This window comes from Narcine bancroftii, chromosome 9, assembly GCF_036971445.1.
Source record: "Narcine bancroftii isolate sNarBan1 chromosome 9, sNarBan1.hap1, whole genome shotgun sequence".
Taxonomy (NCBI): Eukaryota; Metazoa; Chordata; class Chondrichthyes; order Torpediniformes; family Narcinidae; genus Narcine; species Narcine bancroftii.
This window is the reverse complement of record NC_091477.1, coordinates 116,470,157-116,496,948: the sequence shown is the minus strand read 5'-3', so window position 1 is coordinate 116,496,948 and position 26,792 is coordinate 116,470,157. Positions and strand designations below refer to the sequence as shown.

The 26,792-nt window shown below is 39.0% G+C and overlaps 1 protein-coding gene across 4 annotated transcripts in view; it reads right to left on the bottom strand.

The window, feature by feature from the left end:
• Nucleotides 1-26,792, bottom strand: part of rnf13 (ring finger protein 13) — a 163,956-nt gene that overhangs the window by 118,708 nt on the left and 18,456 nt on the right. For 3 of the 4 annotated variants that reach the window (XM_069897424.1, XM_069897421.1, XM_069897422.1), the window contains exon 4: nucleotides 1,193-1,318. In XM_069897424.1, the coding sequence (XP_069753525.1) occupies nucleotides 1,193-1,318 (126 nt within the window). Of the gene's footprint in view, nucleotides 1-1,192; nucleotides 1,319-14,012; nucleotides 14,085-26,792 lie in introns of all 4 variants that reach the window. The other variant, XM_069897423.1, reaches the window with a different exon arrangement.

Here is a 26,792-nt window from a genome sequence, read left to right as displayed (position 1 = left end):
ATTGTTGCATATGTCATATATTATTTGTTTTTTGAATGAATAAATAAAGTTTTTTTTTAAAAAACAATGCTCAAGCTGTGGTATAACTGACTTTATAGGAAGTTTTGGATTCTAAAAATAGTAGTTCTTTGTGCTGTGTGTCAGCTGATGAAGGGAAAACCCTTTCCCTACTTTATTAATCTATCAAACTAAATTTTAGAATCTGATTGATGTACACCGTAGAAAATATGCGAGATGAGCAGTACAATTTTTTTTCCAGAAGTGTTCAAACACCTTCCTTATTTCCACCAGGGATTGATAAGTTCAACTATTTTTATTAGTGATCTACCTCGATGCAACTGTCTTTATTAAGGTTGGCCTTCCAAAACTACTCATTTCTTTAGGAAGATTTCCATTAGGGCTTACAGTGAATTCATAATCTTAAACTGAATTAATGCCAAAATTGCCACTGTGAACACTCAGTCTTGTGTTCTGCCACATAAAACCTTTTACAAAATATTGCTGAGCCAGAATTTAAATCACTCCCTAGTCAAGCAGGCAGCAGGCCAAAGTTCTCTAGGTCAGCATTTCACTTACCAGTAATACATTTGGTTGAAGGGTTTCCATCTGCAAAGCATTTTCCGCTCTGCTGTTTACCAGCCCAATAAGCTTATTGGCCAAGCGACATTTCTGCTAGCTCCACAAAATTGAATGTACATACATTTATCTGTGTCAGTCAGATTCTTCTTTAAACTGGCTACATATGAATTTCGTGTAATCATCAAGAGTTCAATCACTCCGATCGGAGTGATCGGCGTGGTTTAGCTATATCTGTAGGTTTTTTTTAAAGTTTTTTTAATTCAGATTTGTTTTGTCTTCTTTTTTGGGGTTTTTTTTCTCTCTTTTTTCATATATTGTTATTAATTATATCTTTTTTTTTAGAGATAGTTCACACCCTAAACTGATCTAAAATTTTTTTTTATGATATATTTTTATTCTGTAATATTATTGTTTAATATCTCTGTATTAATTCATTACTTACTATGTATTTTTTATATCTTTTTGAACTGTATGTTTATAAATTATAATAATAATAAAAAGATTGAAAAAGAAAAGAAAGAGTTCAATCAAAAGTTAAACTGGAAAACGTTCATGTCAATTTAATACCTCAAAAAGTCCATGCAAACTTTTCAAACATTCAGTGGTTACTGACCTTGATATCAAAATTGCAGTCAAATCTTCTAATTACAACAATGAAGTTGACTGAAGAATTGTCCACTATTGGAGGGGAAATAATTGGTTCACAGGCATTCTTTGGCTTTGAATATACCAGAAACCCCTAAAAGCAAACAAAGAACAAGCATTCTTAAACCAAAATGCATATCTCGATTAACAGACAGGCAGATACATATGTTTAGTGAAAATAACCTTTTGTCCTGACTCTGATGGCGACAAATACTCGTCAGCTATGCTAGGGATTGCTACTAGTTCCAACAAAGTGAGGGTGAACACCATAAATGGCTGGGATGCCTCACTACCTAATGAGCTGTACACGTTCTATGGCCATTTTGAGAACAACTCAGTGCTGATGTGAAGGCTGAGGACCTTGCAAAATCAGTCTCAGAGGTCAACATCAGGACATCATTTAAGAGGGTGAACCATCGCAAGGCCTCAGGCCCTGACAGCATACCTGGCAAGATAATGCAAATCTGTGCCAACCAACTAGCCAGAGTATTCATGGACCTTTTCAGCCTCTCATTGCTGTAGTCGGAGGATCCCATCTGCTTCAAAAGAGCATCCATTATCCCAGAGCTTTTCTCACACACTTTCCTTTGGTGTCTTTTTGGTGGGTGGGGGGGGGATGGGTGGTTGGAGGGTTTGGGTTACAACCATTATGCAACATAAATTTGTCGACTTATGTTTTTTTTAAATTTTGCATTTGATGACATATATAGTCTAAAAAAAATTTAATTATTAAAAATATATATTTTTTAAAAATAACCCAAGAGCAGACCGAGCTAACTCAATGACTTTCATCCAGCAGCATTCACATCTACTATGATAAAATGCTTTGAGAGGTTAGTCAAGGCCAGAATTAACATGTACCTAAGGACCGAAGCCTCTGCAATTCACCTACGGGCACAATTGCTCCAAAGCAGACATTGCCTTGCCACTCAGCTCTGGAACACATAGACCAGTGGTTTTCAATCTGCCCCCTAAATTCACATTCCACCTTAAATAATCCCTATGCCATGTGCTCTGTGATTAAGGGTGGTATGTGAGTGGGAAGGGAAGGTTGAGAACTACTGCTCTAGACCCAATTGTTTCTAAAATATTTCCTTTAAAAATTTTTATTGCATTTAATATATAGACTTGCATACAAAATTCAATGAGATATATAACCAGTCGTCTCATATACATATAAAGAAAATCTGAAAGAATATAACAGCATGAGCCAATTGCCTATTCATATGAAAAACAAAGCAATTAACATATTCTTAATGTACATAATTAAACCCACTTACCAAATTATTTGGGTAAAAAAAAAGAAAAAGAAAAAAGAAAACCCACAAAGCTAAAACTAATCTAACCCAGATAGCAACCTCCAGGCATACTGAAATATTTGGCTTGAGAAAAAAATTGTCACTGGCCCATTTCCTTTAGAATTGTGGAACCATGCACATAACGAGTCAATTAGGTACAATTAAAGCAATGGTTTTCAATCTTTCTTTCCACTCACTTACCACCTTAAGCAATCCCTGACTAATCACAGAGCACCTACGGCAGAGGAATTGCTTAAGATGGAAAGCGAGTTCAGGACGGCAGTTTGTAAACCACCGATCTAGTCAAAAACAACTCATGCATACGGCTGCTATTCATGGACTACACTTCAGCTGACACCATCGTTATTCCCTCAGTACTGGTCAACAAGCCCCAAACTCTGAGCCTTGGCACCCCACCCCCCCCGCCCCCCCACAACTGGATCCTTATTTCCTCAATGAAAGGCCACAGTCAGTACGAATTGGAAACATCTCATCTTCACTGGACAATCAACACAGGCGCAACTCAAGGATTCGTGCTTAGCCACTGCTCTACTTACTCAACACCCATAACGGTGGTTCGGCAGAATTCAAATGATATTTACAATTCTGCTGATGACATCACGGTGGTCAGCAGAATCTTAAGTGGCCATGAGGAAGCAATGAGATAGAAAGATAGATCAGCAAGTTGAATGGTGTCACAACAACTTTGCACTCAACATTAGCAAAACCAAGGAGTGGGACTTCAGGAGGAAAGCAGGATAACACGAACTAGTCCTATCAAGGACTCAGCAGCGGAGAGGATCAAGAACTTAAAATTCCTGGGTGTCAACAGATCAGAGGATCTTTCCTGGAGCCTCCACAATAATGCAATCACAAAGAAGACTTATCAATGGCTATACTTTGTAAGGAGTTTGAGGAGATTTGGTATGTCACCAAAGACTCAGAAATTTCTACAGGTGTTCCATGGGGAGCATTCTGGGTGGTTGCATCACTGTCTGGTATGGAACTGCCAATTCTCAGATCAAGAAAAACTCCAGAGGGTTGTTAAATCAGCGTGAAATCATGGATTCCAGTCTTCACTCCATCAAGGACATCTACAAGAGGCAGTGTTTTAAGAAAGTAATCTCTATTCTCAAGGACCCCCACCACCCAGGCCATGCCCTTTTCAGTCTGCTATTGTCGGGAAACAGATACAGAAGCCTGAAGATGAGTACTCAGTGGCACAAGGATAAGTTCTTCCCTGCTGCCATCAGATTCCAGAATGAACCATCAGACACTACCTTACTTTGTCTTTTTCTTGCACTATTTTTCTTTACTTTGTAAGGTGGTTTATGTAAATGTATGCACCGTGATACTGCTGCAAAACAACACATTTCGTGACCTGCTCATGACAATAAATTCTGATAAAAAGATTTTCCTTCTTGCTTGTGGTCGACCACACAGATTTATGGATAACTGTCACCCTTTAATTATTCATAAATGCATTTTGAATTTTCAAATAACAAATCTAACCTGGTCAGATAATGCTTCAGGCAACACAATTAGCCAAGTGAAGCTCGGCTGCATCAATAATATCATCAAGCAGTTATTCAGCTACATCAGCATCACTGATGCTCTGTGTTTTGTTCCAGTAGAACTACTTGGGTCCAGCCTTTAATTGCAAATATAAAAGCATAATGGTAAAGATAAAATGAGAACAAATCCTCAACATCAGGGAGCATCTTGTGTCAGTGAATTCAATGGGAATAAAGATAAAATATGCCTTTGGCTAGAAATGCACCTAGCAAAGGGGAGTTTGCTCTGCTGTGATAGATGAAGCCCATTCAGCACAGCCGCAAGACCCTGCTTGCTGGGGGTTTTCCAGATCACTGACCCAGGTTAGAATCTGTTGGAATATTTTCTACTCAGTGTAGAAACTGCACTCATCTGGACACAGAGCTCATTAATGTAGCCCATTTGAAGACCACCATTCTAAATGTTCACTGCACCAGCACAACATACCACCTACATTCGACCTGACGCACTGCAATCCCTCAGAGGATTCAGAAATAGTACATCTTAAACCCATGATCTCAAACAACCTGTTAATGAGCAGCTGCCACATGGAAAACCAAGTTATCTTTCAATTCAGTGTTAGCCCGAATTGGAGAAAACCATTCACTGTTGGTGGGATAAAATCTTGGAACCATTCTGGGTGATTGTAACTAAAGTGAGTATGATACGCTATGGAGTACTGTTTGCAGCTTGGATCACCCAGCTATAGCAAAGATATTGTTAATCTGGAAAGGACGCAAAATAAATTCATGAGAATGTTGACACAACTGGGAGATGAATTCAAAGAAGAAGCTGGATAGGCTGGGAATTTTCTCTTTGGAGTGTAGGAGGCTCTATTATCTTCATACAATACGAATTGTTTCTCCCATGCTTCAGAGAATACACTTTCTCTTTACAAAGGGCAATAAACAGCCTTTGTATCTTGCCTAACATAATACAAGTGTATCAAGACAAAAGCTGATCTTAAATTTAACTGAACTGTTCTTTTTCACATGTACCAATATAATACAGCAAAAAGCTTTGCTTTGTGTGCTATCCAAGCAAGTCAAACAATAAAACAAAAGTGCAGAGTAAATTGTTACTCGGACAAGGTGCAGTATTTAGAAAAAGGTGTAGTGAAACAGTCCAGGTGCATAATTTTTTGACAGGCCCATTCAAGAGTATGATAACAGCAAGGGCACAAAAACAGGCTTTGGTGAGAACATGTAAGAGGTGAGGAATAGTGGGAATTGAAATAAGATAGGGCCACCCTTTTCAAGGAACTAAAAGGATTCAGTAGGTAGGCACAGGTAAGGGAAGGTTTTAGATATCATATTTTGTTCTTCTAGTCATAAACAGTGGGAATGGCAGCCACGGCAAGAGAATGCTCCTCTTGCAGAATGTGGATTGTCAGGGAAGCCAACAGTATCCCTGCGACTTCACCTGTGAGAACTGCATCCAGCTCCAGCTCCTGACAAGCCAAGCTAAGAAATTGGAGCTGGAGTTGGATGAACTCTGGATTATTCGGGAGGCAGAGGGGGTGAGAGGCAAGAGTTACAGGGACACTATCACACCTAGGAGGCAGGAAGAGGGTAGATAGATGACAGTCAGGAGAGGGAAAGGTAACAGGACACCTTATGGCTATTCCCCTTAATAACAAGTATACAATTTTGGATACTGTTGGGAGGGGCCTACTAAGCACAAGCCATGGCGATCAGGTCTTTGGCATGGAGCCCAAGAAGGGAGGAGAAGAAACGAGCTGTAGTGATAGGGAATTCCATAGTAAGGGGGTCAGATAAGAGGTTCTGTGGAAGAGATCGATATCCCAGGTGGTACATTGCCTCCCTGGTGTCAGGGTCGAGATATCTCAAATCAAGTTCTCGGCAGCCAGATGTTGTGGTCCATATAGGGACCGATGATGTGGGTGGGAAGGATGAGGAGGTCCTGCAAGGAGAGTTCAGGGAGTTGGGCACTAGGTTGAAGGAAAGGACCTCCAGGGTTGTGATCACAGGATTGCTAAGCATGATACATGCTGGTGAGGTTAGAAATAGGAGGATGATGCAGCTTAACACGTGGCTAAAAACCTGGTACAGGAGGGAGGGCTTCATGTTTCTGGATCATTGGGCTCTCCTCCAGGGAAGGTGGGACCTGTTCCGATGAGATGGTTTGCATCTGAACTGGAGGGGAACTAATAGCCTTTCAAGTAGGCTCAGTAGTGGGTTTAAACTAGATTTGCAGGGGAATGAAAACCAGGGTGCCAGAGCACCCAGTACATGCTCTATTCGCGCTGCTGCCATCAGGAAAGAGGTGTAGGTGCCACAAGACTCAAGCTCAGGAACAGCTGCCACTCCTCCACCATCAGACTCCTTAAGTACAAATTCAGAGACTCATTTAAGGATTCTTATTTGTGCACTTTGATTTTCTTTTGTTCTCTCTGTATTGTACAGTTTACATTTGTTATCTGTTGACATTTCTTTTATTTGTTTACATGTTTGCACTGTGTAGTTATTTTCTGCACTACCAATTAGTGGTAATTCTGCCAGGCCCACAGGAAAAAGGAATCTCAGAGTTGTATGTGATATCATGTATGTACTCTGACAATAAATCTCAAATCTGATAATTTCCTGAAAGTGGTGTCACGGGTGGATAGGGTTAATTTAATTTAGATATACAGCACTGTAATGGGCCCTTTAGGCCCACGAGTCCATGCTGCCCAATAAACACCCAATTAACCTACATCCCCAGTACCTTTCAAATAGTGGGAGGAAACTGGGGCCCCCTGGGAAAAACCATGCAGACACAGGGAATACATACAAACTCCTTACAGACAGCACAGGATTCAAGCCCCGGTCCCCATCTCTGGCACTGTGCGCTAACTGCTACACCAACCGTGCCACCCAAGGGTTGTAAAGACAGCTTTTGGCATATTTGCCTCCATAAATCAAAGAACTGAGTATAGGAGTTGGGATGTTTTGGTAAAGTTGTATAAGACATCGGTGAGGCCAAATTTGGAGTATTGTGTGCAGTTTTTTTTCCTCGCCTAACTACCAGAAAGATAGCAATAAGTTAGAAAGACTGCAGAGAAGACTTCAAGAACAGAGTTACAAGGTTAAACAGGTTAGGGCTTTATTCCCTGGAACATAGAAGAATGCGGGGAAATTTGATAGAGGTATTTTAATTATGAGGGGGATAGATAGAGTAAATGTAGACAGGCTTTTGCCACTGAGGGTAGGTGAGATACAAACCAGAGGACATGGTTAAGAGTAAAAGGGGAAAAGTTTCAGGGGAATGCAAGGCAGAACTTCTTCACACTCAAATGGGAGTGTCGAATGAGCTGCAGATTGAGGTGCTGAATGTGGACTCAATTTTAACATTTAAGAAAAATTTGGACAGGTACATGGTTGGGAGAGGTATAGAGGGCTATGGACTGGGTGCAGGTCAATAGGACTAGGACAAAAAAAAAGTTTGGCATAGGCCAGAAGGGCCAAAGGGGCCCATTTCTGTGGTGTAGTGTTCTATGGTTCTAATAGAAGAAATATGAGTCGGTCATCTGGTTCATTAATCCTTCTCCATCATTTAATACGATCATGGCTGATCTGGCTGTGGACTCAGCTCTACCTACCTTTATCGCACAACCTTCAATTCACCGATGCAAAAATCTATCCAACTGTGCCTTAGATCTATCAATGAGGCAGTCTCTACTGTTTCTTTGGGCGCAAAATTTCAGATTCACTACTCCCTCAGAAAATAAATTCCTCACGACTTCCCTAAATCTTCTTCTCCTCTGATTCTTTTTGTTTTAATTTTATTTAATTGTTCGCATCATTACAGAAAAAAAATGAATAGACTTATTCAAAGTAAAAAAGGAAGAAGTTGATTTTGTTTTAACAACATTTTTGGTAATTGATCATTTTTAATTCCTCTCTCAATATGAATTCTATTCCACATGTTTAAAATATGTTTCAATACGGAAAAATCTTTAGTTTCTTAAAACGATTCACGTTCATTTATACAAAATTAACTCTGGAATAGTTTCACCAATTTTATTCATTTCTATTTGAATTGAAACTGGTTTTTCATCCCATTGATAACAGGAGGACAAAATGATTCTTAAAATTTGGTAGTCTGATCAAATTTCCACATTAATTTTTCTAAATCAATTCTTGACATTATTACCTTTCCAAAGAAATTCACATGTTATTTTATTCAAATTTCAAAAGAAAAATCCTGGGACATGAATGGGCAATGATTGAAAAAAAATATTGTATCCTTGGAAAAAATATTCATTTTAATACAATTCACTCTTCCTATTAACGTTATTGGTAAGTCTTTCCATCTTTTCAAATCTCAATTTTTTTAAAAATGGCAAATAATTTAGTTTAAACAAATTACTTCTATTTCGACTAATTTGAATTCCTAAGTATTTAATTGCTTCATTTTGCCATTTAAATTTTATCAATCTTTTACACTGATCCACCATAGGCATTACTTTACTTTTATTAACATTCACTTTATAAGCCTTTACTAACCCATACCTCTCTGAATCTTGAGGCCATTTCCCCAAATTCTAATCTCACCTACCAGTGGAAATAACTTTCCTGCCTCTTTCTTACATATTCCTTTTATAATTTTGTGTTTCTACATGAACCCCTCTCATTCTTCTAAATTCCTGCAAGGATAGTCTGAGGTGACTCAGTCTCTTCATAGGCTAAGCCCCTCACCTATGGAATCAACCTGGTGAAACTCCTCTACATTGCATCAAAGCCTTTCACAAAACCGACCAGAATTGCATGTGGCACTCCATGTGTGATCTCACCCGTACCCTTGAACAGGAAAATTTAGGGGATCTTCCCTGTTCTTAAATTCAATCCCTCTTGCATTTAGAGTGAATAAGGAAAGAAATTAAAAGAAAATTAAACTTGAATTTAGAGGTACATTTTAAAGCTTATGCATCTTAAGCCCTACAGAAGGATGGGCGGGGGGGGGGGAAGTGGGGGGAGATGTGGAAGGGGAAGAGAAGAACACATGATCAGTGTGGGATGAGTCCTTTTCCATGAGTACACCTATAGTTACAGTGGCATTATTGCAGAATTTTATCGACAACAAAATCTGTGATGGATGTAGGTTCGCTTTCAAAAACAGCACATTATAAATAAACAGAATAATCATATAGTTATTGTAATGTTCATTTCAAAAGGGAACCGACAGATTTGCCAGGGCAGAAATCAGGATGTTTAAGACATGATTCTGTCAGGGCTCAACCAGCTGGCTCTGGGGCCAAGATAGAGAGAGGTCAGTTGCTTGGATAAATTTGTTATCTGTTTGCATGGATTTAGGATGTTGCAAGGAAAATTTCTGTTCAGAGCATGGCAAACATGGCTACGACAGAGACATTTCTAGATGCAAAAGAGGCATAGGGAGAAAGAACGAATAAAGCATGAAGATAACAGAGCAGCCATGATTATAAAATGTCTGAAAACGGTAGAATGGTCAACTGGATTCGTTTTCTTCTATTTATCCATGTTCTATACATTTCACCTTCAGAAAAAAAAGTCAACGTTTGTCATGATGTAAATGAATAAAAAGTGGCAAATTAAGCAAATGAAATTTGAGAATTTTGATACATCTTGGCAAAAAAAAGATAGACAATAGAGAGAGTGCAGAGAAGGTTCACGAGAATGTTGACAGGATTTCAGGGTCTGAGTTACAGGGAAAGGTTGTGCAGACTGGGGCTTTTTTCTTTGGAGCGTAGAAGATTGAGAGGGGACTTGATAGAGGTGTTTAAGATTTTAAAAGGGACAGACAGAGTAAATGTGGATAGGCTTTTTCAATTAAGATTGGCGGAGATTCAAACTAGAGGACATAGTTTAAGATTGAAGGGGGAAAATTATAAGGGGAACATGAGGGGAAATTTCTTTACGCAGAGGGTGGTGGGGATGTGGAATGAGCTTCCAGCAGACGTGGTCGAGGCGGGATCATTGGTTACATTTAAGGAAAGACTGGATCGTTACATGGATAGGAGGGGACTAGAGGGGTATGGACCGGGTGCTGGTCAGTGGGACTAGGAGGGTGGGGATTTGCTACGGCATGGACTAGTAGGGCCGAACTGGCCTGTTCTGTGCTGTAAGTGGTTATATGGTTATAAAGGTTTGCAGCAGCAAAGGGATGTGGGGGCGCATGTGTATTAATCAATAAAAATGGCAGAGAAAACTGGGGAGTCAATAGGAATATGGAATTGAGAAAGGGGTTTAAAAATGTAGGCCCTATTCTGAAATTTATAAGTTGATGTGTTATGGTGCAATGGAGGTGAGTTGCAATGATTCTGTTGAAAACACGAGCTAAGTCACAATGGAATACTGTGTCTAGTTCTGGGCACCTAAGTTTAGAAAAGACATGAAGGACTCCAGAAAAGATATGAGATTTCCGTTTCAAAGAAAGAATGAAGCGAGCAGGGATTTCCTTTGAGCAAAGAAAATGCAGATCTGATTAAAGTGTTCAGGATTTTCTTGGGTTACAAATGATCTAACTCACAGAAATGTGATTTTATGCAAATTTCCCCATATATTTTAAATAATTTTAAGCTATAATAAAAATAAGTGTTTTATGGCAATCATTACTGACTGGATACACACTATATGCCGTTAATTAATGAAGAATTATAATCAGTATGAAACACAATATGGTATATTTTGTGCATTTTTGATCACTCAGCTACAGAAAGGATATTGATAATCTGGAAAGAGTGCAGAAAAGATTTATGAGAATGCTGACAGGACTGGGAGGCTTACATTAAAAGGAGAGGCAGGAAATTTTCTCCTTTCAGTGTGAGAAGCTTCGGGGGTCACGTACAAAGTTTTATAAAATCACGACAGGCACAGTCGAGATAAATGGTCGTAGCTTCTTCCACCTCCCAGTCAGTGAATCCAAAAGTGATCGGCACTAATTTACAGTGAGAGGGGGAAAATATCTAAAGGGCACCTTCGCACAGAAGGTGTATGTGGAATGAGCTTTGAGAGGAGGAAATGGTAGAAATTGCGTCGACTGGAACATTCAAGAGGCATTTAGATAGGTGGACCGAGAGCAAAGATTGAGAGATATGGGCCCAAAGCAGGCAAATGGTACTAACTTGGTAAGCAGCGACAAGTTGGGCTGAAGGGCTAGTTTTTGCATTGGCTTCAATTCTGTGTGATATTTAAGGTGTATATTATAGAAAAGCCATTGTGCACAGGAAAAATGCAATAGATTTTGATGACTTATAAAATTGAGAACATTAAGAATAGCTCCTAAAATTTCCTTTTACGAAATTCATCCACTTTGCACGTAAAACTGATTCTGTGAATTTGGTTACTTCAGTGAATTTCTTTCCTTGGAGAACTAACCTATTGCCTCTAAAGCAGCACTCACACAATACAGGACAACTAGTCCTAGGAACTCCAGAGATCAAATACATGTAATTATATCAGCATCTACCATAAATTTCTTTTTCTCTCCCATTAGAGGCAGGAAGTAAATTCATCCCCTTTAATATTTTCAACATAGACCTTATTACAATTCATTATGCATCAAACTAAAGAAATGGTCATCAGGACAAAATTATTGAGCTCAATTCAGGAAGTTGGTTTATGGAAATGGGACAGAAAATGTGCAGCAATGATTTGTGATTCTAATTAAAAATTAAACCATCACAGGAAGAATTTATCAAATCTAGGCCCAATTATAATTCAGCCAGTCATTGTAAGGAATATTCGGAGGAAGCAAAAAAAAATTCACTTGTGTTCTTTCATTTATTTGTTTCCAAAATGCTGTATAGCAATTACTGAACATGAGGAAAATGTTCAATATTCACAATTCATATCCCACAATTTAGATGCAATCCACCAATCATTAAAAAAAGTGTTTATTTCTCTTAAATGGTGAAACAACAGTGAATAGAGAGCTTTGGAAGAGGCAAGCAGTTTCTAGTTTTCCTCGGATTTAAACAGGCAACTTCATTAGCAGAATTAATGAAAATGTCAATTACAGGGTTAGGGCCTTAACACGGAGTGTTCTGAGTCATCGGCAAAAACAGGACATCTGGTCTATTCAGCTTAACGGGAAACAAGCAATTACATCACTCTGATTCACATAAGCACTTGAATCCCCTTCTTGGGAAAATGCCATTATCAAACTCATTAGATCTCTCTCTCTCTCTCCCATTTTACTATTCCAAGCTGGGTCACATCTATCCTAGGGTACAAATTATTGCAGAGTCTGTACATTGCCTAGCTCTCAACAGATTAACTCCCAAGTCCATGGGTTTTGTGAGAGTGCTACGGCGAGCTTGCAGTGCATCAAAAACAATACAAGAAGTGAAGCAATGATCATTAACACAATTCAATAGACTTCTGGTCAGAACTGTGTACTTTTAGTGAAAAGACCCATCTAGTGACGTGATTTCAGTGTTGATTTCACACATCGTGACTTCCTTGTTTTAACCAATACCATTAAGTCATAAAGTGACCTTATTTTTGGATGTATTTTTAGTCCACCCTCAAGTAGACTGAGCGAATGAAAGCTCTGGTCACCTTGAATCATCCAAGTTTGCACGTCATCTACTTGCACATTAAACAAAGCTGTGTGCTGTCATGGTTCTTGGCTGCATCAGAGGCGATATTTGTATGTTTGAATAATAATCACTACGTGGCAATTTCCATTTCTAGCCCTGATTAGTATTTTCCTTCGATTAAATAGCTCAGTGCATACTAGAAAGTGACCTTGGATTTTCCTGATCTGCATAGCCACCACTCTTTTGTTTAAAAAAAGGACATTTAAACCATGCAAAAACTTTAACCCCATGTAAAACATTGCTGGGTTGTTACTGACATTCTTGCTATGTTAAGGTCACTGGAGTAGTAATTCTGAAGCTCCTACTGCGGAAAATCTTCCTCTAAAGTTGATACATTTACATTTAGTTAATGATTTCAACTAATCTGGAATTCAAAATACCAGAGTCATTAACGTAAAATTACTGCTATACTGTAAGCCTGCCAAGAAAACCACTTTGCTTAGCCTAGCCAATATAGGACTCAAAAATCACAGCAACGTATCTGACTATAAATTATCTCCTGAAACAGTCACTTGGATGCATCTTAATAATGTACCACCTCATGTTCAAGGGAAATAATGTAGGTTATCAGGGAATAGAGAGACATTAATAAAGGAACCATTGATACAAGAACCAAGTCTTAAGCTGTGTCCAATAAATGTATTGATACTTAATGCAGTACTCAGGGTTTTTAAATGGTACAGTGAGGTGCAACTGTGTAAACAAAGTCTATTCTCTATTAGAACAGCTGCTGTATTACACAGCAGTGAATCACTTGACACAAGTGGTCTGGAAACCCATCACAATATTTATACAGAGGACAATTAGTTCCTCAAAGTGCATTCTACAGTATTAATTACAAGAACATGTTTGACAAACTTGGTTTTCTCTGCGGCGTTGGAGGCTGGAGGGGCAACCTGATAAAAATATATAAAATTAGGAGATGGTCAGTCCTTTTGCACAGGATGGAAATGTCAAATACCAGAGGGCTTCATTTTAAGGAAGGGAGAAGAACATTTGATGGAAATGTGCAAGGCAAAGTTTCTCTATAGCTACAATGTCGTAGATGCCTCAAATGTGCTGCCAAAGGAACAAGTGGAAATGTATAGGAGAGCAGCATTTAAGAAGTGTACAGGCAGACACACAAACAGACAGGAAATGGAAGAATGGGGTCCAGTGTAGGTGGATGTGCAATTTAAACTGGCATCATGATCAGCATAGATATTGTGGGCAGAAGGTCTTGTTCCTGTGCTGTACTGTTCTATCTTGTTGATTAAAATGCTCATCTAGACCTTGGAAGCAACTCCACCATCAGCCTATTTTGAATGAAAAATACTCTTTCTCAGATCCTCTCCAAATTTCTTACTCCTCACCTTAGATCTGTTGTCTGGTCTTAGACCTGTCATGGGGAAAAATTTCTCACGATCTAGCCCATCTCTTCATACCTTGAAGTCATACAACAAAACAACAAATCAAACAATAAGATCAGGGGTAAAGGAGATCAATGTACAGTAAAACCTGTTATCCAGAATTCAAGCAACCGACAAAAAAACTGCAGAAAATAAATGGCAAAAAATATAAAAGTTTCACACGCAAACGAAAATTGCACTTATCCGGAATCTACCAATACCCCTAGGTGCCGGATACCAGGGGTTTTACTGTACCAGGTAGGTGACAGCAGCCACCTTTCAAAAAAACAGCAGACACTAAGCATTTTAGAGTTAAAGATTTGGGACCCTGAAACACAAATGCCTTAAGCTTATGCATAGGACCATGGGAGGTCCCAATGACCTAGGCACCAAGGGTCAACAAAAGTAATCATAGCTACACTTGAGAGTTCACCAGTCATCTTGTCATGCAAGATCATTGTACATACAAAGGTAGAAATGAAAAGTTTTTGATTTGAGATTCTTCCATTTGATCTACGCTGTGCCCATGTTTGTATTGAACAAGGGACTCTCACAATTGGAACTTTATTTGAGATTCTTCAGCCACCACATTGGCCATGCAAAAGACATCCCAAGAATTAAAAGCATATTTGAGTGCGCAGGCAACCCAAGCTCCACCACCAATTTAATAGTGTTACACAAATTAAATGTGTAAAAAAAAAGAAAATTCCAACACAGTGCCAGTATACAAACAACCCAACAGTACAAAAAAAACCTTAAACTCTATGTAAAACACTTAACATAATCTCACTGAAAGAAAAATGTCAAGAGTGAATGAACTTTATTGGAAAGAGGCCTTCATTTCATAATTCTTTTTCTTAACATACAAGATAAATGATTATGATAGGTCTCGATGGGAAAGAAAATATTCCTGACATTTTAACATCTAGACTTTTCACTGATAGGTCAACGTCCGCCACACCACTGTAAAAGAAAACTAACAAACAAAATCAACAGTGGAAGAGTGATGATAGTTGTTGCAATAAACACCGCCAGTCCTTGCTTGGGAAAGGTTGACCAGGCAGTAGCTTTTCAAATTTATAAATTTTGTACTTGGTGGGTAGAAGGGAAAAAAATGTGTTTGAATGAAAATAACTTCTTTTGCCATCTGTACATGTCAAGAACCAACTGGAGATTTTTAAAAAATAATTACAATTCAGAATAATATCGAACAGATGCTTGATGGAATTATATTAACCAAAACTGCAGTACAATAAATTTAAAGTATTAGATTAAAACAAAAAATCATAAAATATCTACCACGTCTCCACTTACTGATCACATTTATACAAACAGATGCAAAATTTTTTAAAATTTAAATGTTATAAATTTAGACATACACCAAAGTAACAGGCCCTTTTGGCCCACGAGCCCGTGCCGCCCAATTACACCCAATTGATCTGCAAACATTTTTGAAGGGTGGGAGGAAACCAGAGCCCCTGGGTAAAAACCCACGTGGACATGGGGAGGACATACAAATTCCTTGCAGACAGCACGGGATTCAAGCCCTATGTCCCAGTCGCTGGCACTGTCTAACCGTGCTGCCCTTCTCCCAATTTTGTCTTCCATGAATAATTTTGGAAACTTTAATGAGTTTGAGCTTCCACTGGGTGCCCCAATGATATGCATCATCCACAATTATAATAAAAATATCCTGACATTAACCAATAATTAACTGTTTTTCAAGTCTTGTTGAGTAGGAGGACATAAGGTTCTTGTCTTTGGACAGTCTAATTTTGCCACCGGGCAAATCAGTAAATATGGGAAAATCTGGAGTGAGAGAAAATGCAGGGGAATAAATTTTTAAAATCTGAACCATGATGAAAATCTCCATGATATTAAAAAGTACTCCATGCATTTCATCGAAGGTTCTCACAACAGCAAGGAAACACCAAAGCTACAGTACTAGAACCTTGGGCAGATAAAAGATTTACTAGAGGAACTTAACAGGTCAGACAGCATACTTGGGGAGATATGGTCAGACAACATTTCAAGTCAAAGCCCCTTATCAATTCAACACGACCTAAGAGAGTAACAAAATTAAGCTAAACTCAGCAGAAAATTATGTAGCCAACAAACTGTCGCTTTTTGTCTTTTAATTTAATCTCCCGCATAAACGTTTCAGAATTTATTTGGAAGTATAGAGGATCACGTTTACAAAAATTCAGCAATCCAGTGAACCTGAGATTATGCGTGTACTAGTTCTATTTTGGAGTGCAAGACTGAATTTAAAGTCAATCTTGGTCATTCTTGAGCAGATTACTAAAGGTGATTTACAGTTTTATTTTGTTTAGAGAGCTCCCTAGACAAAATTCTGAAGGGAATGCCAGATGTATTTGCAACTAAGACAATGGTCATCCAACATAATTGAGATTGGGAACACGTGACATGCAAAGTTCACTCTTCCTGATAGCATTTGTACTGATTAGAATAATTGATGCATATTGGGTGACCACTTTGTGGAACCACTCCATTCTGCAAGCATGAATGAGCTTCACTTTATATCCTTCTTTGACATCTATCCCCCTCCTCTTGCACTATTCCAATGACGCTCGTTCAGTGCAAGGGCAAGGACATCTTTCATCCGGGATTGTTACAGGGAACATTGAATTAACAATTATAGATGCTGCCATCTCCATGACTCTCCATTACTTCCTATGAGACCATGCTTATTTCTGCATGTCGAATTGCCATTCGCCTTAATCCCAGAGGTAGCCAAACTGAGGTTCGAGAACCACACGAATATGCTGCTTTCGGAGGTATTTTAGCTGTGTAGTGTTAGTGGACGTGGCTTGTGATCGTGTGATTGTGGCTGCGTTACGGGCAGTGAAATTCGCAGAGTGTAAGTGCGATCCAGGGCTCCCATCCATTCAAGCTCCTGACGCTCCGGCCACAGATCTTCGCCCCAGCCACCCACTGGATCTCCCAATACCCCAAACATGGCACAGATGCTTGCCCTGACTGCCCTCTCATCCAAGATCCCGACACCCCAACTGCCCACCCAGCTGAGCTCCCAGAGCCCCAGCCCATCCAAGGGCTTCTATTGCAGATCCTTGCCTCAACCTCCCCATCCTAGCTCCTGACCCATTTGCCTCCCATCCATTTGAGCTTCCAACGCTCCTGATGCCCTGACTGCGGACTCTTGCCTAGCTAGGCCCTGGCGGCTCTCCCAGCTACCAGAGCACCTAACATCTCGAATGTGGGTTTACCACTCAATCATAGCTGCCTATCCCAGCTCATGACGCCTCAAACGACTCAGATACTTACCGCAATCAAATGTTACATGCGTGCAATAGTGGACACTTAAATTTTTCCCTAACAATTGGTCCATGAAATTCCACTATTACCTGAATATATGCAGTATGTGTACATTTTGATTACTGAAATAAAAATTGTTTTAAAATGCATAAATGAATAAATATTATGTACATGTATTTCTTAATATTTATATAAAATTTTTGTAAGAAAGTGTGCATGTAAGAGTAAAAAGTGTATTTAAAATTCTTTTATGTTATGGGCTCTCAAACATCTGAAGTTTTTTCATTTGTGGCTCTTTCGATAAGCAGGCTTGGCCACCTCTGCCTTACACCTTTGTTTCTAATTTTAATCTCGCCAGCCTCTTACCCTATTGCAGACCCTCCCTCAAGATCATTCAATACCTACTCTATTTTCTACCTCAAAGGTTTCTCTCAACTTTCTCCAGTTCTGATGAAAGGTCATCAAACTAAAAATGTAAACTGCTTCTCTCCACACACGTTACAAGTCCAACATTTTCTATTGTTATTTAGAACTTGTTTTACCAGCTAAAGGGAGGAATAAAAAAGTATATTGTTTAGTACAGCTATTCAATTTTGAATGCCATTTGTACATGAGATATCCTTGCTTTTGAGGTTAGAAAGATCTATTTGGGGTCAGGAGAACATTTCTTCCTGGCCAACAAAATCAATTTAGAAAAAATAAACCCTCATTCATTAGTCCTCAACATATGATATTGTGACAGATTATAAATATGTTTTTGGGAGATAAATTTAAAACACATCTTATTTAAAATACTGGAGCTCTGCTCAGGCCAGACAGTCCAGCTCCAAGAGCCTTTGCAAAAGCTTTGGAAAGTGCCCAAGAGACTTCACTAATGGATTGTTGTTTACAAAAATGGCAACAGGTGAAAGAACTCATTAGAGCCACAGGCTGTCTGGAGTGGAACTTGGTGTTCTAAGAGAGTCATGTGATTTTGTAAGCAGAGAGAGTCAAACAGGCTCTTTCTCGGGATGGGGGTGTGGGAAGGGAAGAGAGAAAGAGAGATAATTCAGTTCTGCAGTGCTACAGTGAGCAGCAGCAGCTGGGACTGGAACAGGACGAGCTGGCAAGCTTGTGGAAAACCCCATTTGGAAGACAGGCTGTGAGTGCTTGGTTCAGCCTGGTCAAAGCCCTTGTGGTTCACGCAAGAGAAGAGGACTGGCTGCCTAATGTTTCACTTGAAATAAGGGTAACAAAAAGGAACTCTGTGGTGACCTGAAAGAAAGAGGTTATCATCTGGAGAATCCTGAAGGGTCAAGTTTCTTCGGCAAGACACTGAAGTGGCTGGTTACAAGGAATCAGTCGTGGGTGTCCAGTGAGCAACAAATCTCTCTGAAAACCGACAAGAATCTTCCTGAGCGACCATTTACCTTTTGAGCACCAAATCCTGGTGAATTTTATAAATGTTAAAATCTGTGCACAAGAATTGCTTGCAACCAATAAACCTGGAGGAATGAGGTGAGATTGGAATGTGAATCAAATAACTTTTCTGAACTTACATGCACATGCGCTTAGAATTAGAAGGGGGGCTAAGTAACTCAGTAGAGTTAAGTTAAAGTGTGATTCTAAACTGTTTTCATGTTTAAAGATAATTAAAAGCAACTTTTGTTTAAGTAACCATTTGTCTAGGTGAATATCTATTGCTGCTGGGTTTTGGGGTCCTCTGGATTTGTAACAATACTTATTTTGAATATCAATGGTAAATTAGAGAAATGAAATTAAAGCACACCTTTGAGCACAAAGCCATGACACAGATCAACCATAATCTCTCAGCACAGATGCTGCACTGAGTATTTCCAGAAAGAAAATACAATGAGAAAGATTGTTTTCTCACTGCGAGTTGATATGTGTTTAAGCAAACTAATCTGAATACGCCGTACATAGTAAGTTGCATGGAGCATATTTAGAAAACAAATTCCTAAGAGGCAAAACTTGAATTCAAATTTAAATTGAATTATTTTCCATAAAGGAAAATATTGTACCAGCCAATGGTCCGTCTCAATCTCCTTGCCCAAAAACATAAGGATCGGACCGAATGCACAAGTGGTATCAGAGTGGGAAACCGGTTCAACCATTGTCACCTATGAACAATTGGTGCAGTATATTGGTGCATGACTGTCCAACACTCGTGCATAGTAATGAAACAAATATGACGATATGGCTCTACGATTGAAAAAACTTTGCACCGTTTCCTTTGCATTTTTTTAAAATTGTGAATGAAGTTTATTTTTGGAACAAAAATTGGACATCAGGTTGCAAGCACTGAAATCCTTTGCCATTTGATGCAGTGGATCACAACAAGCAAACAAATACAGAAACAACAGGCTTCTAAGGACTCCAAATTGTACTGAAAACCCAATGGATTCAGGAGGAAGTAGCAAGCATGAACAAACAATTAGTTCCACACTAACAAGGCCTAAAGGAAAACTTGGAAAACAAAAGAAGGTCAAAAGGCCAGATAGATCAAAGGTCATTTTAATTCAAGCCATTCACTCATCCAAAAAAAAATCTCTAATAGGAGGTCGCATCTGCCCTGCATCAATCATTTTATTATGAGAACTGCTTGACTAGTAGTAGATAAATTAGATCAAAATATAATCACTTGCATTTACATAGACCTTTAACTTCTTTTAAGAGGCAATTGTGGAAAATTCACTGCACTAAGCTAACATTACATTTTCTCTCCTTTCAGTTGTTATATTCCATCTCAGTAGATAGCACACTATTGCATTTTCATCTAGGAATTGTTATCCACCATATTGTTGTCACAAATTTCCACTAAACAGTTGCAAGAGACAGAAAAAAATAATTTCATACATCATATCCAAAAACTGGTCTAATTTAAAAATATAGTTCCTATCCGTTGAGGGATTCTGTGGCAAAGCGACGAGGAAAAGGGGTCGGTTACTGCAACCAGCTACGCTCATTCCGGAGTGCATCACCAGTTCAAAGGTCAGCCTGTGTGACAACATAGGAAAGATTTTGATTGCCACTGCAGGCAAACAAAAGACAGTCTTTCCTCACATTAATGCTCTTCCTCAAGCTACTTAAAAATACATGTGGCATCTGACCTTCTATTGTTTTGTAACAGATTTATTTTCAAATTGACATCAAGCTGAGGTTTATCCATCTGTGCACTACATTTTCAACTTCAGGATGAACATCGGTGCAGCAGTTTTCCAAAGGCTGAGAACTCCAGTACAAACATTGGTGCTGCTGTTATTTACTGTTCTGTAGCACACGGCATCTCACAGGTTGCAGATAATTAAAAAAAAAGGCAAATTATTATTATTGACAGAGGGCACCAGAAGAGATAAAATCTGGAAAATGGAGTTAAAATTTTTTTAAGAAAAGCTGAAATGTTGTTGCCTGTTGCAATATTTCTGATGATATGGAGCTAGTAAGAGATTGGGTGTCATTTGATGACAAAATCAAAGTGAATGAATAGACAACACGTTTTGTGATTGTCTACAAAACAATGATCTAATGTTCAGTGAGGATTAGTCTTGGTCTAGACTCGATGGATTTCACATGGTGACCTTCACTAGATAATAATGCAAGTCTTGTCATGGGTTTAATGTTAGAAGAATGCTGCAAATTCACAGGTTAAAGTGGGTGAAGTAGGAATTTAGGCAATTGGCAGTTTGCCAAAAATAGCTTTAGGGAAGGTTAAAAAAAAAACTAGAGATCTGAGATTTTCAAGAATTTTAGACACGAGTGATCTTTTCTGATAAAGATCATCTATCTGAAATATTAACATTATTGCAAATGTCATAGTATCAGTCCCAGAATTAGGCTTGTTTGGTGATTTACCTCGGTGCTGGTTTGACAAAAAACACAAAATAGTTATTGATCCAAGTTAAACTCTTAAAGCTATGTAAAACTGCATGGGGTTTCTCAGTTTGCATGTCCACCTCAACATCTGAAATTGCACTGCAGCTTTTTAAACAGCCTCCATCTCAGGATCTTTCCGTATATAATGCCCAATGAATTTTTATCTGCCTCCGGAATGACTTCATGGCAACTGAGAAACAGGAATAGGTTGGCAATGTTAACATTTCCTCAATACTTAGATCGTTATGGATATGGATTTAGAACAAGAATGATGTTTCCAGATCAAAAGGAAATATATTTGCCAGTCACAGAAATTAAACTGTGGATAAATTCCAGAACTTGTGTCATATGCATGGCTGATATCAGAATCTTATTTACTGAGTGATCCTTCAATTGTTGTTGTCTCCTAACCTCAAAAGACAATGCTTCGGCATTACCATCTGCTGTTAAAACAAGGACAGTACACTCTTTTCAGAAAACGTGTTTCCCAACAAATCCTGCAGAGGGCCTTCAATCCATACTCAAGTCACTTATATACTGCATAAGCAAGCTTGCAAATTAGAAATGCATCAAAATGCAGGCAACATGTTTAAGCAATACTGCAGAAAATAAAAAGATTCCAGTCTGCCAAATCTGGTGTCCAAGACTGACACCAAGCAACTTGAATCAGCACAGAGCTATTTAAATAAAGGGTCTGTTCCTGTTTTGACCTGGTCCACTTTTTTTTATATACACACTACATCAAAGACTGGCTCCTGTGTTGTACTGGTCCACATTCACCGTCACCACATCCAGGACCAGCTCTGTTGTTCTGGTCCACATTCACCACCACCTCCAGGGACCCAATTGTGGCAGATTCACCTGTACTTTGTCCATCCAGATTTAATGCTCTCAACATGATCTCCTCTGCTTTGGTAAAACCAAATGCAGTCGAAGCATCAATTTTGCATGGTGCCTGTGCTCCACCTCAAACAGCCATCTTGAGCCTCCAGGTGCATGCCATTTTAATTCTCCTTCGCACTCCCACACTAACTGGTCTGTCCTCAGCCTTCTGCACTGCTAGTGAGATGGTAAACAAATTGAAAGAACGTCTCCACATTGTGTTTGGATGGCTTAAAATCCAAAAGGTATGAACAATATATTTCTAGTTTCAGGAAGCCCATCCCCTCAATGTTCTTCTCCCATCCCCTCAATGTTCTTCTCCCATCCCCTCAATGTTCTTCTCCCATCCCCTCAATGTTCTTCTCCCATCCCCTCAATGTTCTTCTCCCATCCCCTCAATGTTCTTCTCCCATCCCCTCAATGTTCTTCTCCCATCCCCTCAATGTTCTTCTCCCACCCGCACACTCACCTGTTCACTGAGATTCTTCCCTTTCCTCATCCTCTTCCCCTTCCCTCCCTCCTCCTTCACCCCCTCCCCCCATATCTGCTTTCGCTCATCACCTTCTAGCATCCATTACAGTCCTCATTCTACTGCTATAGGACAATAGATCCCCTGATTCAGGGGCTTGACCAGAAACAGCAATGTTCAATATTTGTCTGCTGATTTTTTTTCCCAGCATTCTGTTTGTTCTAGTTTTCACGATCAGTAGTCTCTTAAATTCAATATCATCTCCTGCAGGCTGCATACCCAGATAAAAGAGTTGTTCCTTGATCTTATAATAATACAAAGGCCCCATACAGATAAAGGCAGAATGGGAGTGGGATAGAGAATTTGTATAGCAGGTGAAAGAAAACACAAAGTCATCCCTACAGACTGAATGCAGCTGCTCTACGGGCTATCACCCAATTTACATCTGGTTTCTCCAGATGGGGAGACCACAAAGTAAACATCAAATGTAGTAAAGCAAATTGGGAGTCATTCAAGTGAATCACTGACACACCTGGAAGCTTGTTTGGGTCTCTGGAAGACAGAAAGGGAAGATGCAACATCTCTCCTACAATTCCAAGGGAAGTTAATGCAAGAGGTAAAATGGTGGAGACAGAAGAGGGAACAATTTCTTCAAAATTCTGAAAAGGAGAGAGGAAGCATCCTGAGCAACATGGGGAACAGAGAGATTGTGTGGATGGATGAAGATTTTGTGTTTGGAGGGACATTGTTTGTGTACCCATATCGAAGTACAGCTTAATGCAGTGACACACAACGACAAGAGTGAGGACCTCATTGAGAACATTTATCCCCTCCTTTCTCTGGAAATTTGTACAATTCAACTGTGAATGCACTCCATTTTCCAGAAAAAAAAATGAAAGATAGCTCAGGTGACTGACACCACAAGAGTAAAGTTGGACAATAGCTGAGTATCTCTCTCTGAAATCAGTAACAGCTCACTCCCAATGACCAAACTCCTTCCTACAACCAGAAGGGTATAATAATCCTACAATTTTTCTTTCTGCTTCGTGTCCTTGGTGCATGCCCACTTCTCTGAACCATATTCTCAGCACCTTCAGGCAATCAGAGCGGTCAGTGAGGGAACAAAGGGTGTCAAACCAGAAATATTTGCTATTGGTGCTCTATCTACAGACCCATGGTGAATCTCCACAGAATCAATTCAAAACTGCCCCTGGAAGTATCAGCCTCGATTATACACCCACAATATTCTACTTGAAGCAGAAGCACCATTACTGAGCAAAAGCAACCAATAATTTTCTTCTTTCTCAATACCTTTCTCTCCCTTTCATATCAGCTAACAACTTCTCAATGTCCAAAGAAGCACTGTTATAAAGTAGTGCTATTAAAGTCTGGAAGTACTTCACTGGCAGGACAATTTTCATTATTGACCGAATCAGTTTAATGATCAATATAATAATTTTTATTAGACTTTTGAAAATCTTGCACATAATCAAACTATTTTACTTGCAATTATTCAATTCTACAGCATATATATTACAACATCAATCTAACATGAAGATTAGCAGAAATGAACGCAGATTGAAGCTCTTAGGGCTGGCACCTTAGGACATGACTGCCGCCAAAGTGCAGAAAATCCAAGCCATCCAGACCACAGAAGTTTCTCCCAATGATCTTCCTTCAAGCTAGAAAACTCTTCTTTTTATATTACTGAGTAATTTAAGAATTGTCTGCAACCCAAAGTTTCAGTGGAACTGAAAACACTATCTGGTGAATTGCAAAACCTGCACCAGGTTCCTACTAGTCATATAGTTCAAATCTCAGTTGCTTAGACCTTAGTTAGAATTAATTAATATGATTATTACAGATTTAAAACATGTCAGACTATGGAAGTTGCTGGACCAAAGAGTTTCGATCTGTCTGCAATTTTCATTTGCTTCCACTTGATAAATGCCCTTCTGATGAATCCAATAATCCGTAGCAAGGAAAAACAATTTACAATATAAAATTCTCACATTTATTATTCATGAGTCCTGTGCACAGCGAGAAAATAAACTACTCTGAACCTCAGCTGAGTGGCTGCAGTGAAATATGATGGATTGACTCAACAAGGCAGATGCATAAGCAATTTAAGGCTACTGAACTTTCTTCCTTTCCTTACAGGTTTGCTGATTTACCACGAATAACTGCCTTACCCTCAAGATGTGCATGACACGACCAAAAATGTACATCATCTCATGTTACCACACTGAATAAAGAATGGATTTTTATGTGTCAGTTCGGAAGTACAGAAACAAGCCCTTTGGCTCATCACATCTTGGCTGACCATCATGTTCATCTACACTCATCCCACTGCCTGCAGTAACTCCACACTCCTCTATGCTTTGCTTTTTAAGTACCTGTCCAAATGTCTCTTAAAATGTTACTCTTCCTGCCTCACCCACTTCTCTGGCAGCTCATTCCACTTACCAACTACATTCAATATGAAAAATTTACATCCCCTTTAAACCTCCTCCCTCTCAACTTAAACCAAAGGCCTCTAGTTTCAGAGCCCACTACCACTAGACATTACTTGCCAGAATATTGTATTCAGAAAGTGAATTATTTTAATTTCAAATTTTAATGTTTTTTGAATTTGGACATACAGCATGGAAACAGGAACTTCCAACCCACAAGCCACCCAAGCACCCCAATTAACCCAAAACCCCTGTACATTTTCAAAGGGTGGGAGGAAACTGGAGCACTGGAAATTGTTAGGTCTGCTTTGTTCATGAATGAGTGAGACAAACACCAGACTGAGTCGAAATCAGGGTTCTTTGTTCTTTATTACCGGATTGTAACACTTGCAACTAACAATGTTAGTCGGAGAATGCATTCTGCCGTTATCAGCAAAATGGTGATTTTTTATATCCTTGGATACGTGCTTAGAACATCATCATATCATTACTTGTCCAATGACTAAAACTGTTGCTATCCTTTCCCTGCTAGCTTCCTGCCTCTCAATCCATCAATGTCTCTCTTATCTTGTAAGTACAAGGATGCATTCACATCTTGTTACAGCCCTGCACAGGGTAACTCCTTACACATTCCCATCTCATGATGTTTTACCTTACAAAACCCACACAGACATGGGGTGAACGTACAAGCTCCTTAGAGACCTCACCAGATTCAAACCCAGGTCACCTGCGTTGGGGTAACTGCTATACTATAGGTACTGCCCCTAAAGCTTCTCTGCATCCACCTTGCTTCTTTCATTGACATCATTTTTGCATAAATAGCAAACTTGCATGTTATGGTAAATAAGAAGTTTGGTGCATATGTACATTGTACATGGCAATAAACTCATTACTTAAACATTTACTCCCCTCAGCCAAATCACTGTAAACTACTGGAGTCCCAGCACTGATCCAAGAGACATCCAGTCATAGCCTCCCATTCCAAGGTGATCCATCTATTATTTTTTATTTTTGTCCATTAACCAATTCCAAATTCAAAACAGCATGTTACCCCTATCCATGCTCGGATCATGTTTAAGTACTAAAAATTGACCAGTAGATTTACATGAAAAATACAGAAGAACACATGCAGCAAATTTAGGACATCTGGGGTCAATAAATTTTCATAAAATTATGCTTTGAAGGATTATTTCACAGGATTAGGCAAAATAAGCAAGAAAAATATGGGTACAAAGTAGGGAAAAATTTAGATTGTTGTGGAGAATATCTCCATGGTTCAACACAACATCATGGGCTAAAGGGCCTATACAGTGCTACAATGTTCTATGTACATGCTCAACAAAGATCGACTCTGACATAATGAGAAAACAATCAATAAAGAGATATAGTATTGCATTAGGTTAGCAGCCCTGCAGGTCACATTATTTCAGTACATATTCAAGTATCATGCAAATGTAATGAAAGATTTTGCCTCTACCAGAAAAACACCCAACTGCCAGCCTCTTTATGAATAATATTTTTGTCATCTCCCCTCTAACTGTTTTATCAATTACTTTAAATTTCTCCATCCTGATTTTTGACCCCTCAGCCAAGAAAAATCAGTTCTACCTATTCAATCTATTAGGACATCTCAATTTTGTATAACTTTGTAATATTCCCTTTACGCTTCCTGTGATCTAAAAAAAAACAGCTTGTCCAATTTTTCCCAAATAGATTCAATACTTTTGTGTGTGGCACCCTCTCCAGTGCAATCACATTTTCCTGAAATGT